Genomic DNA, 17,529 nt, shown 5'->3' on the forward strand with positions numbered 1-17,529 from the left:
AAGTCGAAGCTCTGAAAAATCTCCCATATCCTCGTAATGTACGAGAATTACAAAGCATTCTTGGTTGCTATAATTATTTCTCCCGCTATATTCCTAATTTCTCAACATTAGCTGCTCCTCTTTATCTTCTCGAAGGAGATCTATTTCTCATTGAGACAGATCATCACGCTCTTTGCCAGTTAACTAAAGTTAATTTCAAAAATTCAAGATTACAACGTTGGTCAATTATGTTGTCAACTTACAACTTTAAAGTTGTCTATAAAAAAGGCTCTACTCATCCTCCTGACTGCTTTTCCCGTTATCAAAATTTCTGGTCTCATCGTAAAACTATCGACCCTGAAGAAGAATTCCTTGATCGTATCTATTTACTTGATTATATCTCTGATCCTTCTGAAAATCGCTATTACGATATTGGTCTAAATGCACTTTGCTTTGCTGAAATACCTCATTTAAATGATTTAAATCATGTTCCAGCTATCTTATATTCAACTCACTCTGAAACTTCTCACATCAAAACTTCTTCAAATCCCTCACCTTCTGAATTCAGTATATGGAAAGACAAAGTTCGTTCCACTCAAGCTAACAATCCAGATATCCAGAAAATTATCACTCTCTATCGCTCTGACGATCCAATTGCTGTTAAACGCTATGTCCTTAGAGATGGCCTGCTTTATAGGAAAGATATTAATACACCCTTTGGTTCACGTCTGGTAATTGACTCTCATCTCCTGAAAGATATCTTCTCCTATGAACATGAGAGCCCCTTAGGTGGACATTTTGGCCCAGAGAAAACTTATCTTCAAATCTCAAGAAGATTCTGGTGTCAATATCTTTACGATATGGTGAAACAATTATGCGATAATTGCATGATTTGTCAAATTGCAAAACCTACGAACGTCATCTACGTAGATCCCTCAGTTAAACCCATTCCTCGAGAAATCTTTGAAAGATTTGAATTGGATGTTCAAGGCCCTATCATGGTTAATCAAGTTAAGAAATATATAATTGTATTAGTTGACACACTTTCAAGATATGTCATCGCAAAGCTTACTAACAATCAGACAGCTCAAACAGTTATAGATTTGTTAAAGTCAGTATTTCAAACTCATGGATTTCCACAAGTTATACAAACTGACCAAGGAACCAACTTCACAAGTGAAGCTGTTCATCAGTTCCTCAAGGAACATGGAGTTAAACATGAGAAATCAAATCCCTACCATCCTCAATCTCAAGGTATAGTCGAACGAGCAAATCGTACGATTGCTGAAAGATTGAGATCGTATGTGATTGCCAATAATACTAAGAATCTAAAGAATACGCTTGAAGCGTCTTTATTTGCAATTAATTCATCTGTCCACAAAATTACTCGATTCAGCCCTTATTTTCTAGTTTATGGAAGACATCCGAGAAAGCCCTTAGACAATCTATTAGATTTCCCTGATGCCAATTACTTTAATGTAAATCAAGCTAGAAGGTTAGCCTACGCCAGACTCCATTCTCAACAACTCTATCAAATTAATCGAACGAAAGCTCTGCATCAATCTTCCCCATATCGCTTAGGCGATTTTGTCTTTGTAAAAAATGAATCAGTAGGTTCATCAATAGCAAAGAAACTTAGAGAGAAATTTCATGGCCCTTATCTAGTCTGTGGAATCCAAAAAGGTTCCCTTCTTTTGTTAGAAACTGAAGATTTAGGTTTGTTCAGCGCAAATGTTTCCAATACAAAACTTTACCGAGGTGAGCTCAATGAAAGAATGATTAAATTGAAAAATCAATATTTTAATCCCGATTCATACTTAGAATCAGAAACATTTAATTTGCCTGATTCAGTTTCTGAAACTGAATTAAGTCAGACTGAAATGACTGATTCCTTAATTGATTCAGATAATCACTCTAATGATTTAACTGATCACTCTAGTGATTTAACTTTTCCAGATTCAAATTCAAACTTAGATTTAGATTTCAACCCAGACAACCCTCAAACAGATTCAAATTCAGAACAATTAGAGCCCCCCTTAATCATCTCCAAAGATGATTTTAACTTAAACAAATTTCTTCAGATTCCCTTCGATTCATCTTTAAATCAAACAACTCCAACTTCAGATAAAAATTTAGCTAAAAGTATATCTCAAGATATATTTAAAACCAGTAAAAGCCAACCGAAAATATCTTTAAGTAAAACTAATACAATTCCTAAACAATTAGCTTCAGAAACCATCTCTCAAGAGATATTAAATTCAAACAATTCTGATAGTGCAGAAAATCTTAATTCAAATATTGATTTAAATTCAACAATTAATCCAAATTCAAATTCTCGAGAAATTTCAAATTATATTGATAAAGAGTTTCCCATAAAAGCAAAGAAGCCCAAACCCAGAAAAAAGTATATTACAGCAGACAGAGAAATTTCCCATCAAAATAAAAATTTGAGTAATCATTTAAATGATATTAACAAAAGACAAACCAGAGCCCAGACAAGAAACCTAAAATTAGGCGCCAACACTTATGTGTTATACTCTTGTTATGCTATCAATAAGTCAGCGGTAAAAATCACAAAGCCTGGTAAAGATAAACTTTTGACAATATCAAACTTTGATTTAACCAATTTTTTAACCAATGAGAATTGTCCTCGCAATCAAGGGAAAATAAAATTTTTTCCCCCTTGTACCAATGTTACCAACAGTAAAACAAAAGAATCCATAAACCTTTCACTTCACTCTTCGTCTCTCTTAAGACCAGACAAAGTCTCCAACTTTAGAAAATTAGTTTCTAAGTTCCATTTTTACCTTAATCCGACCACAACTCTACTTAACACTTTCAACTTTCAACTTGTTTTAAGTTGTTTTAATCTTTTCCATTTGAACTTAAAGTTCCAATTCTTCATAGAATATTCATTATCCTTTCTCCTGTTCATTTCAACTCAGTTACTTTCAAATTCATTTCCAAAATTTTCCTCACCTTCCGATTTCTTCAACACTTTACTTCTGCCAGTCTATCTTTCCATTCCATCCCTCAAAGGATATTTCAAGTTTCAGTTCTTTAGAACTATTCAACAGTTTTTCTTAAAACTTTTCCAAATTCATTTCAATTCTTGTGAATTAATTCAGTCCTTTAAGACTATTCCTAAGTTTTTCATAAACTCCTTTAATTTTGTGTTCAATTCAATTCAATTTGATTCAAGTTTACCAAGTTTTCTCGATTGCTTTAACATGAATCCAGCAAAGAAAACAATTATTGAAAAGGTTCTTCCTTCAGGGAAAACTATCAGAATTCCTACGCCTCCTTCAATTGCGAATCGAATTCGAAGTCCTTCACCGACTCCTCTCAACATGTTCCCTGACGAAGGATTAGTGCGTGCTTCATACTCTGATGATCCAAATACCATCATTTACGTTCCTCGAAGAGTTCCTCGTAATCCGAACACTCGAACTTCATCTATGGAATTTTTGTCATTAATCTCTGACGAACCAACTGCAGTCAATGTTCATCAAGATTTGAATCGTGATTCAAATGAATCTCGAAATCATCCAGTGAATTCATCATCATTGAACTCATCAGCTCAAGCTGAATCATCTAAATTGCCTTCGCCTCCACCACCGAATCATAAGTACACCAAGGAGAACTATGACTTTAAGTCTAATGTGTTGAGTGATGACTCGAATGATGAAGATGAACTTTTGGCCATTCGATTGAGTCGAGAACCTCGAGCTCCAAGTACTACTTTCCCTCAAACTCTTTCTCATCAACTTTACCAAAAGCCACCGAATCAATGGAAAGAAGAAAATTTTGCTAAGCCTCTGATTCCTGGTACTTCCAAAAGAACCCAATCGACTGTTCGATTTGATTTACCACCTCAAGACTCTATGAAAGAGAAGGAAAAGGACGCTGATAAAGCTGATAAAGTTCAGAAGCCAATCGCTGGAGCAATCAATAAGAATAATTTACAAATAACTCCTTATCACGGTATCGGTAAGCCTTCCAAACTTGACTCTACTATTCCGAATCAGTTACCCAGATTCCCTTTCAAACCCACTATTATTCCTCCTAAAATTAATACCACTCGTAAATTGTGGCCTAATAAATATTTAAAACCAAATGAATATAATTTCGCTAGAAATGAATATCCAGCCCCTCTCCCTACTGCACCTCTTCCATACTTTTGTTCAGATGAACATTTTCTCACAATCAGAGAAATAATTAAGAAAAAAGCAGAAGTTTTCTCAAACATTAAGAAAGATTTTGAAAAAATGATTAGAACTAAACTCTATGATAATGTTTACCAGAACCCAGAAATTAAAACCAGAGAGTTACCTCCAATTCCTCATGGTTTAGTCAAAGCTCACATCAATAATCCAGAATTTGATTCAATTGCTGAATCAGTTCGATGCATCTTTTGCGAACAATACAGTATTCAACCTCTTGAATGCCGATCTTGCAAAAGTTGTTATTGTCGTGAATGTTTCCACTGGTTGAGAAAACTTGTCTACACTCTCGAACTTCTTCCCTTAAATCATAATGACCAATTCCTTTGTATCCATCCCCGCTGTCTTCAATATCATTCTCAAAGGGATGATTATCCTTTCATTCAAACCCTTTCCAACAAAAAGACTCTGGAAATTTACAATAAATCTACATTCAAATGTAGAAGAACTTTATGTATCTCTAGTTTCCCACCTGAATTATTCCTCAAACATGAGTTAGGTTGTCGTTTAGGTTTGTTCAGTGAACAAATCGTATTAGATAAACCTATGCAAGAAATCATTGCAGCTCCAGTTCGTGAAGAACTTAAAAAGGCCCCAAAAAATATTGCAAATTTCCTTCCAAGTCATTTTAAAACTGGAAACTTCGACCTTCCAGAAAATCATAGATCCCACGATAATCAGTGGTATGAAAAGATGAACCTTTGGGCTTGTCTTTCTCATATGAAAGATGAAGATCCTAATGACCCTTACCTCCGACCAATTGCAATCAGATCAATTGCAAATTTCAGCCTTGGATTCTGGGATGCTACCAAGCAACTCAAAGATCCAACTCATCCTCTCTCTGAAGGAGAACATTTTATTCAACATATTGTTGGATTAGAGCCAATCAAAGGTCCCAAAATTGATCCAAAGATCATAAAACCCCGACCTCATACAATTACCTGGTCCAATGTTCCCTTTTACCTATTAACTGATTCGGAAGAATGGGTCCAAGTTGCCCGAGGTTTTCTTCCTAAATTCACTCCATCATACCAAAAGACTGTAGCTCCTGATACTGAGGATAAACTCACACCTTTTATCAGAATCAATCCTCTCGAAAGAATCTCTCCTGAAGAAAGAGATCAACTTTTTGAATATGCGAAACATTATTTCCCTACGCTTCGTGGATTCCGAATGGAACAGATCTTTCCAACCACCACAAGTCTTAAGCATTTGCATAATAGGCAAAATAAATTAGCAGTAGCTACCCGAGAATTTCATTCTCTAACAACAATTAATATGCCACCTCTTCGCAGTAAAACTGAAAAACTAATTACTGAAAACATTAAAATTCATCCGTCTCCTGAGACAACTTTTTCAGTTCATATGGCGTATTGCCGGGTTAAAGGATGGACTGCTGATGAACGAAATCCAGCTATGCGACCACGACCTATTTGGGTAGTAATCGTGGATGGCTATCGAAACATAGTCTATGAATCCCTCATTCGTCATGAGAAAATTGATCACATGGATACTCAATTCCATGGCTTAACACCAAAAGACATAAAGTCTGCTAAATCCTTTGAATCAATTCGAGATCAGATTCTCGCTTTCTTTCTCACTGCAACAGCAATCGTAGGTTCTGGCCTGATAAACTTAATGAGATCTCTCGACTTACATGATGATGAGATAGAGGCCCTTCAGCACAAATTCAGGGAGATTACCCAATTCTTCTCTCCTTATTCTGGTTCCCCTGCTGCTCTTTCACTTGTTTCATTTCTTTTGCTTCCTGGTTTTACCATCAAGGCTGAACCCCACTCTCCAGCCGTCGAAGCCATAACAGGAATGAACCTTTATATGGCATACTGGCAAGACATCGAAACAATGTCTCGAAAGTTTGGTGGAATCAATCATGCTAACATCACTCGAACGTGTGGAAACGCGAAAGTCTCAAGACTTCTCGAAATCTATCGCAAACGAGTTGAAACTCAACAAGCTCGTTGGCCAGCAGATTGGGCATATGTCCTAAGACATGGAAAGCCTGAATTTAAAGCGCCCTGCGTTCCTCCTGCTTCATCTCCTACCTCTTCACAATATTCAAACTTTGGTTCTGAGTGCAATGTATCAATTCATTCAGTTTCCTCAAGATCTTCTTCACCATCTATCACCTCAGAATATGAATGGACTGAACCTCCTGAATATATTCCTCCTGCTCCTTCAAATAGCCCTCGATTGGAAAAAGATTTCCCCCTCATCGATCTTTCAGATGATTCTGAATCTGAATCAAGCCAGCCAATCATTCCACTTATTCCAGTTCAAATCCCTACAACTCCGGCTTCCCCTCAACATTCCACATCATCTCAATCAAATGATTCCATTCATTCAAATTGGTCTCAAGAAAATGTAGCTCAAGCTACTTCAAACTCAAACTCTAACTCTGACTCTGAAGCATCAAATGCAACAAGGAAAAGAAGACACAATAGTGCTGAAGAAGCATCTCCATTATTCCCACCTCCGCTGATTGAATTTGATCACCCTCCGTCACCTTCATCTTCAATCTACTCATATATTGCAGATTTAATCAGGACTCCATCTCCTCCTGCTTCAAACCCGAGATCTTCCCCTGTTTCATTCTCTGAAACATCAACAACAACAACTACTTCAACTTCTTCTTCTTCATCTGTATCAACAACTTCAACTTCTTCTTCCCATTCAACTTTTTCTTCCTCATCCTCATCCTCATCTTCCTCCGGCTCTTCTTCCTCTTCTTCTTCTCCACCTTCATCTGCATCCAGGTATGGAAAAGGACGAATCATTCCGATTCCAATTCCACCAAGTCCATTTCAAAGACTTCCAAGAGTTCAGAATCAATCGGACACAAGCAACTTTTCAAATCGCTCCACTCAATCTGGATCTTCTCAAGCCACAATCATTCAAAGGCCCTTTCAAATTAATCCAAGCCAAGTCCGATCACATATTTTCTATCCAACTAGACAGAGATCAAGCTCACGAGATTCAGCATCAAGTCGTGCTGCATCGATATAAATTCACTGAGTAATCAAGGTCTCAAATTCAGGGAAGTGTAAGGTAGAAATCTTACCCACTGAATTTATTCATTGCTTTACTCCTTGACTCGAATCTCTAGATTCATTTTCATTTAATTCATTTAAATTCATTTTATTCATTTAAATCAAACCTTAATTGTTAGCCCTCAGATACCCAATTGCTCAAACAATATAATTCAGCCCTAATTGTAAACTCAAAATGCAGTTCTTGTTTATTTTAACTCTTAAATTCAGATTCCTAAACCATGTAAATTGACCACAAATCCTGGTTAATCCTCCCACAAAATTAAGTTGCAAAATTTGAGCACAAAAAGAAAGAAAGGTAAAAATCTCTTTCTTTATGGTTAACATTTTCAACCTAATAACTCACCTCTGTCTAATCCCTTTACACTAAAAAGGCTACAATCTCTAGAGAGATATCTGTATCTGGTTTATGTCTCAAGACATGTCACCAAGGTAAAAGCCATATAGCTTTGGTAGTGCTAATTAGCTGATAAGAGTAACTTAGTCACTCGTACTGATTAGCCAACTTTAGACAAAGCTCGACAGAGAAACCTTTTTACTCTCCAACTGTTCCCTCCAAAATTTACTCTTTGTTTCAACATTGGTATAAAACCAAATTTATCTTACTTTTTGATTCACTTCACAAATTCATTTGTAAGTCAACTTAAACCATTCTTGTAAACCATCATTAAGCTTTTCAACTCAATTGTTTAGCTTCTCATTTCTCAAGAAATCTCAACTTATTCAAATTCACAATATTCTTAATTTCGTTTAATAAAGTTATTCTCGTATAACTCTCAGTATTCTTGATTTGTGTATTCCATCTCTAAAGAGATATCTAAAGTTCACAGTAATTCATCTGTTCAGTGAGAACTCACAAGAGCGATCCGTGATACGAACTCAAAACTTGTAGTGAAAGCAAGTTGTGCAGCCTTCTATTCAGATAGCTACCGTAAACCGACCTTTCACGTCGCACTTTGAGAAGTTCGCATTTTGAGAGGGATCACTGTATGAGCATCTTATTGAACACGTCTCACAACTTGTCAGGAGCAACAAGAACTTTTTGACTTATGCTTTATTGAATCAAGTAATACATTAACGTATGCAGAGGCTTCTTTTGTTTTACACATTTGTGAGTAATTAGTGAATTAGAGACTTTATATCAATTTTTCCAAATGAAGTTCGACATCGTAACACTTATGAGCATCATATTGCAACATGTTTCGAAAATATACTGCAATTAGTGCAAACGATACGTTGGAATAGATTATTAAGTAAAATGGAAACATTTTAATCAAAGTATCATTGAAATTTGAGATTAATGCTTACCTGGATGAACGCCCGATTATCATTGGAAAATGATTCACCAACCCAAAAACCAACGAACGGACTGCCAAGTCGATCTAAGTTATAAAGCAACTGAAAAGACAATATTTCACAAATTACACGACGGAATTGATGAGGATAATTACCTTTAGCTTGAGTCTTGGTTCAATATTATAATTGTTTTGATAAATCCTATGATAATGAGAATAAGAAAGGCCAATCTGTTGATGAAATAAAATTATATTAAAAACTAGCGTATCTTGTGATTTTCAAGTTGATGCATACTTTGGACACTGATTTGGCTGCTAAAAATGAACTCAAACCAATCTGAAATATAGTATTGAAGCCGATGATCCCCAAACCAAGATCAGCTAATCGCATTCCAAATAGTCCAAGGTATGAGTAAAGCATAGCAACTTGACCAGCTACACTGACTAGATTGTAACCAAAATAAGAAATGTAACGCATCAAGCGGTTTATATAATCAAATTCGTTGAGGAATAAAATACTCTGGTTGCAAAGTTTTTTCAATGCTAAAGATCGCATACGTTTCAATTTTAATGCTGCCTGTATGTCGCTATAAATTGAATTTGATTTGTTGATCGCATAAAAAAAGATTATGACATAAAGTAAAGAGATCCAAATAACTTGTGGGACAAACCAAATGATTGCAATGAGTGTAATTACTTGCCAAAATGCAAAGAAACTCAAAATAAATGCATTTTGTATGGCCAAATAGAATGCTGTACTACTGAACATCAAATAAAGGAAACATGTTATCCAAATTGAAGCAACGATTAACGATGTACCAACTATTTGTCGAGCTATGAAAACACTTGTTTGTCTCCACTTCAAACAATATGCTTTCTTCATGTTGAGTACTTCAGGTTTCCATCCATTGGTCATTGCTTTATCAATCACTTTAGTCCAATCGAGTGATCCATTTCGGATCAAGTAACACGACACTGCTCGGAACCCACCCAAACAAGTTATACCACAAACAGCTAACAATCGAAGTGCATATGCATTTCTCATGCCAATAAATATGTCGCCCATATAAGCCAAAGTTCGTAGATTATCAGTTGCAAAGCAACAAATTAAGCGAATAACAGAAGTCAAAGTGCAGAGGTCAATAGTGACGGACATGTAGGTGAACCATTTTGTTGGTGGTATTGGATGGTCTGCATAAGGATGAGGTTGATATACGAGCAAAAGTTTGCCAAAAAACATGAATCTTTTGATTGCTTCCAGAGCTTTAGCATGTTCAATATCTATTTGGGGCCAGCCGATAATAGCATGAAAAAGACCGAAAATTCTTTCCTTTAGCTTTTTAATTTTGAGAATAGTGCCAATGGACATTACACTGCGATTGAAATGAACAGAGGAAATTATAAAAGGAGAAAATTTTATATTTACTCTGATATTTTTACTTATTGTTCATTTTATATTTGAATTTCTCTTGAAATATTGATTCCATCACGTGCACAAATCTATAAAATCATTTAACAAGTGGATTTTGTAGTGCCATGTACTATCTTACAATCGACTGCTAAGTAAACGAAACAAATGAACCAAATTGAAGCAATGATTAATGATGTACTAACTATTCGTCGTGTAATGAAAACTTTTTTTGCCTCCATTTCAAACTGCTTGCTTCGTGTTGAACACCTCAGGTTTCAATCCATTGATCATTGATTTATCAATCTTTTTGGCCCAATCATGGGATTAATTTCGTACCAAGTAACACGATACTGCTCTAAAACTGGCAAACATTTAACATTCGAATTTGCCCATATAAGCTAAAGTCAATGTATTAACAGTAAAAGGCAAAAATCAAACGAATAACAGTAGTCAAAGTGAATCTAAAGTGACTCTGAAACCACCCAAACAAGCAACACAACAAGCATTCATTCGAAGTGCATATTCATTTCTCATGCCAACAAATATGTCACCCAAATAAGTCAAAGTTAGTAAATTATCTGGGAAAAACCAAAAGCTAAGTGAATAACAGTAATTAAAGTGGTGGAGTCAATAATGAAGGATAAAAAACGGAACCGTTTGCTCGGCATTATTTGATGATCTGCATTTGGGTGATTTTGATAGACGAGCAAAATCTTTCCGAATAACATGAATCATTTGATTGCTTCCACAGCTTCAGAGTTTTCAACATCTATTCGAGGCCAGCCAACTGTAGCATAAAAAAAGACCGCTTATTACGTTTTTATTTGCCTGTTTTATTTTCAGTTGAGAAACAGAAGTCATTTTGTCATTGGAATCGGAATATAATAATTGCAAAACATGAGGAAAAATTTCGAGTAACTCTGATACTTATTGTTTCATTTTACTTTTGAATTTCTATTAAAATATCGATTTCATCTATTAAATCAATACAATCATTAAAGTTGAACATTGAAGTATTAATGCATATTATTTATACTTCTTAACATTTATACCTGATCGTCAATTCAATTGCTTAAGCTTCAATTATAATTGACTTTTAGATTTGTTTTCGTCTCACCTTTTCGATGATTGAAATTCAATAAAGAGTTCTCACTAGATTGTGGCAACATCAGAAATTATTTTCAGCCAATTCGTGTTTAACTTTTGAAATTAATTTTTCATCAATTTCCATAGTTCGATTTATTCACCTGCTTTGGGTTTAATTGCAAATAATTTATTTTATGCACATTTAATCATCACATTAATGTTCACCATTTCAGGAAATCAATTGCTTAGATTGTGAACTAGATGTTCGTATTGTATTTGAATTCACAGCTATTGAACATTGAAAGTAATGCAAAGGTCATAATGTAAAAACTTTGAATTTCGAGCTAGAGTTCTATTCACGGACAAGTTAATTTTGAATCACTCCATACGCTAGAATATTGGAGTCCTCGGTGAATTCAATTTTATTGAAAACTACTGATCAAAGAATTTTTTCGATTCCACAAATAAGCTCAGTCCTTTTTTTATCGGATAAAATAATAGATTGTCGCATTATACATGAAAAGGTTTCTTTTTATTGTGGCATAATTTTCATTGGTAGATAAAATGTATGCTTCAATTTTGCCAAATGAAGTTCGACATTGTAACAATTATGAGCATCATATTGGAGCACGTTTCGAAAAGATACTACAATCAACGAAAAAATGAAATTTTGAGGTAAAACTGAATGATAAGTCCATTAAGTATCATTAAAAGCTGAAATCAAAACTTACTTGAATGAATGCAAAATTATCATTCATAAATGAATCCCCGACCCAAAAGCCAACGAACGGGCTGCTCAATCGATCTAAATTATAAAGAAACTAACAAGATGTTGATGTCAATTGCACAATTATGAGTATGCTTACATTGAGTTTGAGTCTTGTTTCAATATTAATATTGTTTTGATAAATCCTATGATAATGAGAGTAAGAAAGTCCAATCTGTTGATGAATTAAAACAAACAACTAAAATTAGTATTATTACTATTGAACGTGCTATATTTGTTGCATAATTTTCAAGTCAATGCATACTTTGGACACTGATTTGGCTGCTAAAAATGAACTCAAACCAATCTGAAATATTGTATTGCAGCCGATGATGCCCAAACCAAGATCAGCTAATGGCATTCCAAATAGTCCAAGGTATGAGTAAAGCATAGCAACTTGTCCAGCTAAACTAACTAAAGTGTAACCAGAATAACCAATGTAACGCATCAAGCGATTTATATAATCAAATTCGTTGAGGAATAAAATATTCTGGTTGTAAAGTTTTTTCAATGCTAAAGATCGCATACGTTTCAATTTTAATGCTGCCTGTAAATCGCTATAAACGGAATTCGATTTGTTAATGACGTAAAAAAATGCTATACCATAAAGAAAAGCAATCCAAGCAACTTGCGGAACAAACCAAATCACTGAAATGAGTGCAATTGCTTGCCAAAATGTGAATAAACTCGCAACAAGTGGACTTTGTAGTGTCAAGTTGAATGTTGCACAATTGATTGTCAAACAAACCCAGCATGTTATCCAAACTACAGCAACGATTAATGACGTACTAACTATTTGTCGAGCTATGAAAACACTCTGTTGTCTCCATTTTAAACAATATAATTCCTTCATGTTGAGCACTTCAGGTTTCCATCCATCGATCATTGCTTTATCAATCACTTTAGTCCAATCGAGCGATCCATTTCGGATCAAGTAACATGATATGGCTCGGAACCCACCCAAACAAGTTATACCACAAACAGCTAATAATCGAAGTGCATATGAATTTCTCATGCCAATAAAAATGTCGCCCATATAAGCCAAAGTTAATAGATTATTAGTTAAAAAGCAACAAATTAAACGAATAACAGTAGTCAAAGTACAGAGGTCAATAGTGACGGACAAATAGGTGAACCATTTAGTTGGTGGTATTGGATGATCTGCATTCGGATGAGGTTGATAGACGAGCAAAATCTTTCCGAATAACATGAATCTTTTGATTGCTTCCACTGCTTCAGCATGTTCAATATCTATTTGAGGCCAGCCGATAATAGCATGAAAAAGATCGAAAATTCTTTCCTTTAGCTTTTCAATTTTGAGAATAGTGCCAATAGACATTGCAGTTTCACTGCGATTGAAATGAACAGAAGAAATTCTAAAGGGAAAAAATTTTATAATGAGATAATTTTTTTAATCAGGTTGAGAGATGAGCAAAAGTTTTATTGATATCATGAATCTTTCGATTGCTTCCACGGCTTTAGCATGTGCAATATCTATTTGAGGCCAGCCGATGATCGAAAATACCGCTTACGTTTTGCTTCGGCTCTGTTATGGGAGCAGCAACTGTAGACATTTATGTACGAAAACTGTTTAATTTGTGAAATCATAAAGAGAAAATTTCTTAGTTATTTCCAAATTTATGCTCATTGTAAATTTTTTATATTTGAATTGCTATTGAAATATTGATTTAATCGCGTGTTAAAGCTATACAATAATAAAATTTAAACTTTGTGCCTTTGATCACATCGATCACTTAATTTATTTTTCATGTCTAATTGTCAAATAGTTCAAGCTGCCATTGTAATCGACTTTTCGATTTTTGTCTTGATTTACGCTTGAAATTCAATTTAATGTCTCGACTATATTTGTGTCAACAGTAAAAATTATTTTCAGCGACATTTTCAGTCGTGTTTAACTTTGCATAATAATTAATAAATAATTTTCTATCAATTTCCACATTTCCATTTTTTTATCAGAATAATTAAATATTCATTTGCGCCCATTAATTTTAGTTATTTTTGATCAATAATCATTAATCAATATTGATCAAGTAAGTTGGCTAGCAATTTAAAATATTAGCATGAAAACAATAAAAGAAAAGAAAACTATTCAAAAATGTTGATGCAGAATAATGTGAATCGCTTTGAATTTTTGACCAAAGTTTCAAATCCAAGTTATAAACTCTGTTCAGCAATTTTTTTCGATTGAAAGAGTTGAAAATGTTCTGTTATCTTTGCCCAAATATAGATGGCATCATCAAGTAGTGAAACTTTCATTGCATGATAACAGATTCCATGTTCACTTTATTAACCAAGTTTCATCAGTTTTCTCTACGTTATTCCTTTGTTCTCCTTTCTTTCCTCATCATCTGAATCACTTGTGTTCACTTTACAATCTCTGTGTTTCAAGTTTTACTCATTAGCTTTTTATAAATGAAACTCGAATTAGAGTGAAAATTGAAAATTTGATTCTAAATTTGTTGTTCCTGTTGCATATTCTTGTTTACCTCATCATTTGCTGTTTAGGCTGACTTTTCCGATGATCCAGTTACTTATTATTCAGACGATGAGATGGTTATGAAAAGGAAAGGAACACCTTTCGGTGGATTACGAAGTAAAAAAGGTCATCCAATTTATTCTCGAGAAGACATTAGAGAACAATATTGCATCAACAGAAAAGAACTTCAAGTTTTCGAAGACAACATTTACCATCAAAGAGGACTTTTTGGCTGTTTATCGACAAGTCACCTTCCAGATACTAATCCATGTAACAAGAATTTATATCTCTTCTCATGTATGCAAAAAGGAAAATGTTCAACTGATTTAGAGCCAGAACATGAAGCAACCTTTAGGTGAGTCCATCAATCTTCAATTTCATTCCTTTCAACTTCATTCCAATCAAAAAAAAAGAAAAGAAAACCCAGAAAGCAGAAAATTCATAAGAAAAATAATATCAAAAATGAAATTCGAATCGAGAGAAAAATTGAATTGTTATTGATAATTTCATCTGAAAATATTCCCAGTAAACATCCAAAGAAATTTCAAATATTTTCCAACAGAAAAAAAGAAAAATTTCAAAGTCTTTTTTTATTGAAACTTCAACAGTTGAGTTCAGAAGAAGAAAATTTCTCATCAAACAATTTTCTATTTTTTCCTGTTGATGAATAAAATAAATAATAAATGAATTAATATTTTCCAATTCAATTGAAATTCGCTGGGAAAAAACATCTCTGTAAAGTTTAATAGAACAGAAATTCAGTCGAGATTATTTGAAATGGCAATAAATGTCAGGTGGAACAAATTCATCACCAAAATATTCAAAGTGTAAACATGATAGTTCGAAGGCAGATAAACCTCTCCCTTAATCATGAGTCTTATTGAGGTTACCAGTTTGTGTCTTGCATTGGCCATATTCATGAGCTTATCAATCCCAACCCAAAAAACTCATAAAATAACAACTCCCTGAGCCAAGCCTTTTTAAAGAAACAACTTAACCATTGTTATCAACATTTGCCAGCATTTTGCTTATTATTTTCACTTTTGTTGGTAAAAGTCAGAACAAGAAGAAAGATATCAACTCTTTATTCAGATTAATGTGTTGAAAGGGAAGAAAAAAAAAGTTAACCTTTTTTTCAACATTCTGATATTTTCTGTTTCCAGGTTAATACTAACGACATGAATGTTAATGAAAACATTATTCATAACTTGAGAATGAAAAAAGCTTGGATAATTACGACAATTCAATCCATTATTTTCATTCCTTTCAACTTTTCCTTCTTTCATTGATTCTCTCTTCAACTGATTCGATGAAAATTTTTAGGCAAAAAATTAGCTTCTCTCATTGAATCCTTTGAAATTGTCATTTCCAGGTAAAGTTAATGTCTAAATAACTTTATAATCATTTATTAACTTTGTTTAATTAAAGTCATTTGTTATTCATGAATAAGATTTAGACTCAGATTCAAGAGAAATATTTAATTTCAATTTGAAACTTGATTAAACTTTACATTTGCATTTTATTCAAATTATTTGACGATTTTCAGATTATCTTTTCACTCATTTTTTGCTGTCCAGTTTATCAATTTAAAAGTAATTTGATGAGAGGAAAAGTGGATTTTGATTATTTTTAGTTGGAGTTTGAATGGACATCAAACTTGGAGTTTCATTAATGTGACTTGCAAGGAGTGTAAATCCGAGTTCAATATCAGTTTCCCTTGAGATTATCATTTGCTTATTATCATTGCTTTATCGTGATAATTCATTTCAACAGATTGAATCAAATTACCATCATTTTGGAAGATTTGAACTGAAAGGTTTTCAGCGGTCAATTAAGCACATTGACAATTTGATTACTCTTCTATTCGATTCATCTTTTTTTCTCTCTGTCTGGATAATTTGCATTTCAATTTTCTTTATAAAATGTTATAAAAAATTCATTTTCAAAATGAAATGGCTTTTTGAAATGTTGTCCACTCATGAGATATTATTCAAAATACTTTTCAAATCCCTTTTCGTTGATTCAATGAAATATTGCTTTTATTGTCTTTTAACGTTTGCTTTGCTTTTTTGCACTTTGCATAAACTAGAAATCGAGTTATTGATAAATCTGGTTACAGGAATGATGAAGAAGATGAAGATTCGGATGGAGGTTTCAAAAGAAGACCCAAGCCTAGAAATCTTGCACTGTTGGAGTCGAGGAACTGTTGGACTGGACGATTTACAGGCAACAGCTCATCCCATTTCCGAGCCAATGAACGACTTCCAGTCAGCACAAGTCAGCCAAGTGGTATGTTTCAATCTAAAGATGAAAATGCAAATTCTGCTGTTTTCATTTCTATTTATGTTTGCTTTAAAATTCAATTCAAAAGTTTATTCAAAAAGAATATTTTCTCAAAAGATTGATAGATTATATTAAGTGCATGATCTTTACATAAAGAACACCAATTTTTGTTTCTTAACCGAAAATGACCGAATCATTAGTGCAGTACGAGAAGCAGTTAAGCATTTTATTTTTCATGCAAAAACTTATAAACATTTTTGAAACTTTTCAGCCAAACAAATGCATTTTTATTGATTGCAAATCATTATATTGTAAATCGAAATTGTTGCTGCTAATATTTTCTCGGAAAAGTTAAGATCAATGAATGTTCATTAACAGCCGACCTTTTCTAAATTGGTTCCAGACATGACATTAAACTGTAAAGTTGAAACTCAAGGTTTACGGAATAAAAAAATGAAAAGCTCTAAAAGCTTTAAATTATCGAAATTAATGTTCAGCTACAACGAAATTGGAGTCTGGTTCAACACAATTTTTTCAAATAACTTTTCCATTTCAAAGTTGTTTTCCTCTTAAGATGAAAATGCATTTGTTTTCAGTTTCATTCAAAATTAAGAAGAAAGGTTCAAAAGTCAAGATTGAGAGGAAAAAAGCTCAATGTCTTAACTCAAACTGTTTTATTTCATAAACTTGCAAGTTTTGCGTTTTCTCGAGCAAAATGTCGAAGTGTGCTGGAGCAAGCAAATTTTCACTACTGTCGTCTTTGATGATGCAGCCTTTGACGAACTGTTTATCAATTGTTCTTACAGAATTCAATGAAGGATATAAATTGAACCATAAACAAGGAGTTCAACAAAATAGACCAAATTTGCTCGATTTCAAAGCATCAAAGGTGAATAACAATTCTTGACGAAAAATATCTTT

The 17,529-nt window shown here is 33.7% G+C and overlaps 1 protein-coding gene across 1 annotated transcript in view; it reads left to right on the plus strand.

Moving 5' to 3' along the window:
* Positions 1-17,529, plus strand: part of LOC107359058 (uncharacterized) — a 64,725-nt gene that overhangs the window by 31,252 nt on the left and 15,944 nt on the right. The window contains exons 2-4 of the mRNA XM_015925504.3: positions 14,355-14,680; positions 16,415-16,614; positions 17,415-17,497. Coding sequence (XP_015780990.2) covers positions 14,355-14,680; positions 16,415-16,614; positions 17,415-17,497 — 609 coding nt within the window. The remainder of the gene's footprint in view (positions 1-14,354; positions 14,681-16,414; positions 16,615-17,414; positions 17,498-17,529) is intronic.

The sequence above is a fragment of the Tetranychus urticae genome, chromosome 1 (assembly GCF_039701765.1).
Source record: "Tetranychus urticae isolate SD_2017Ah chromosome 1, NJAU_TeUrti_SD_1.0, whole genome shotgun sequence".
In the NCBI taxonomy this organism is placed as follows: Eukaryota; Metazoa; Arthropoda; class Arachnida; order Trombidiformes; family Tetranychidae; genus Tetranychus; species Tetranychus urticae.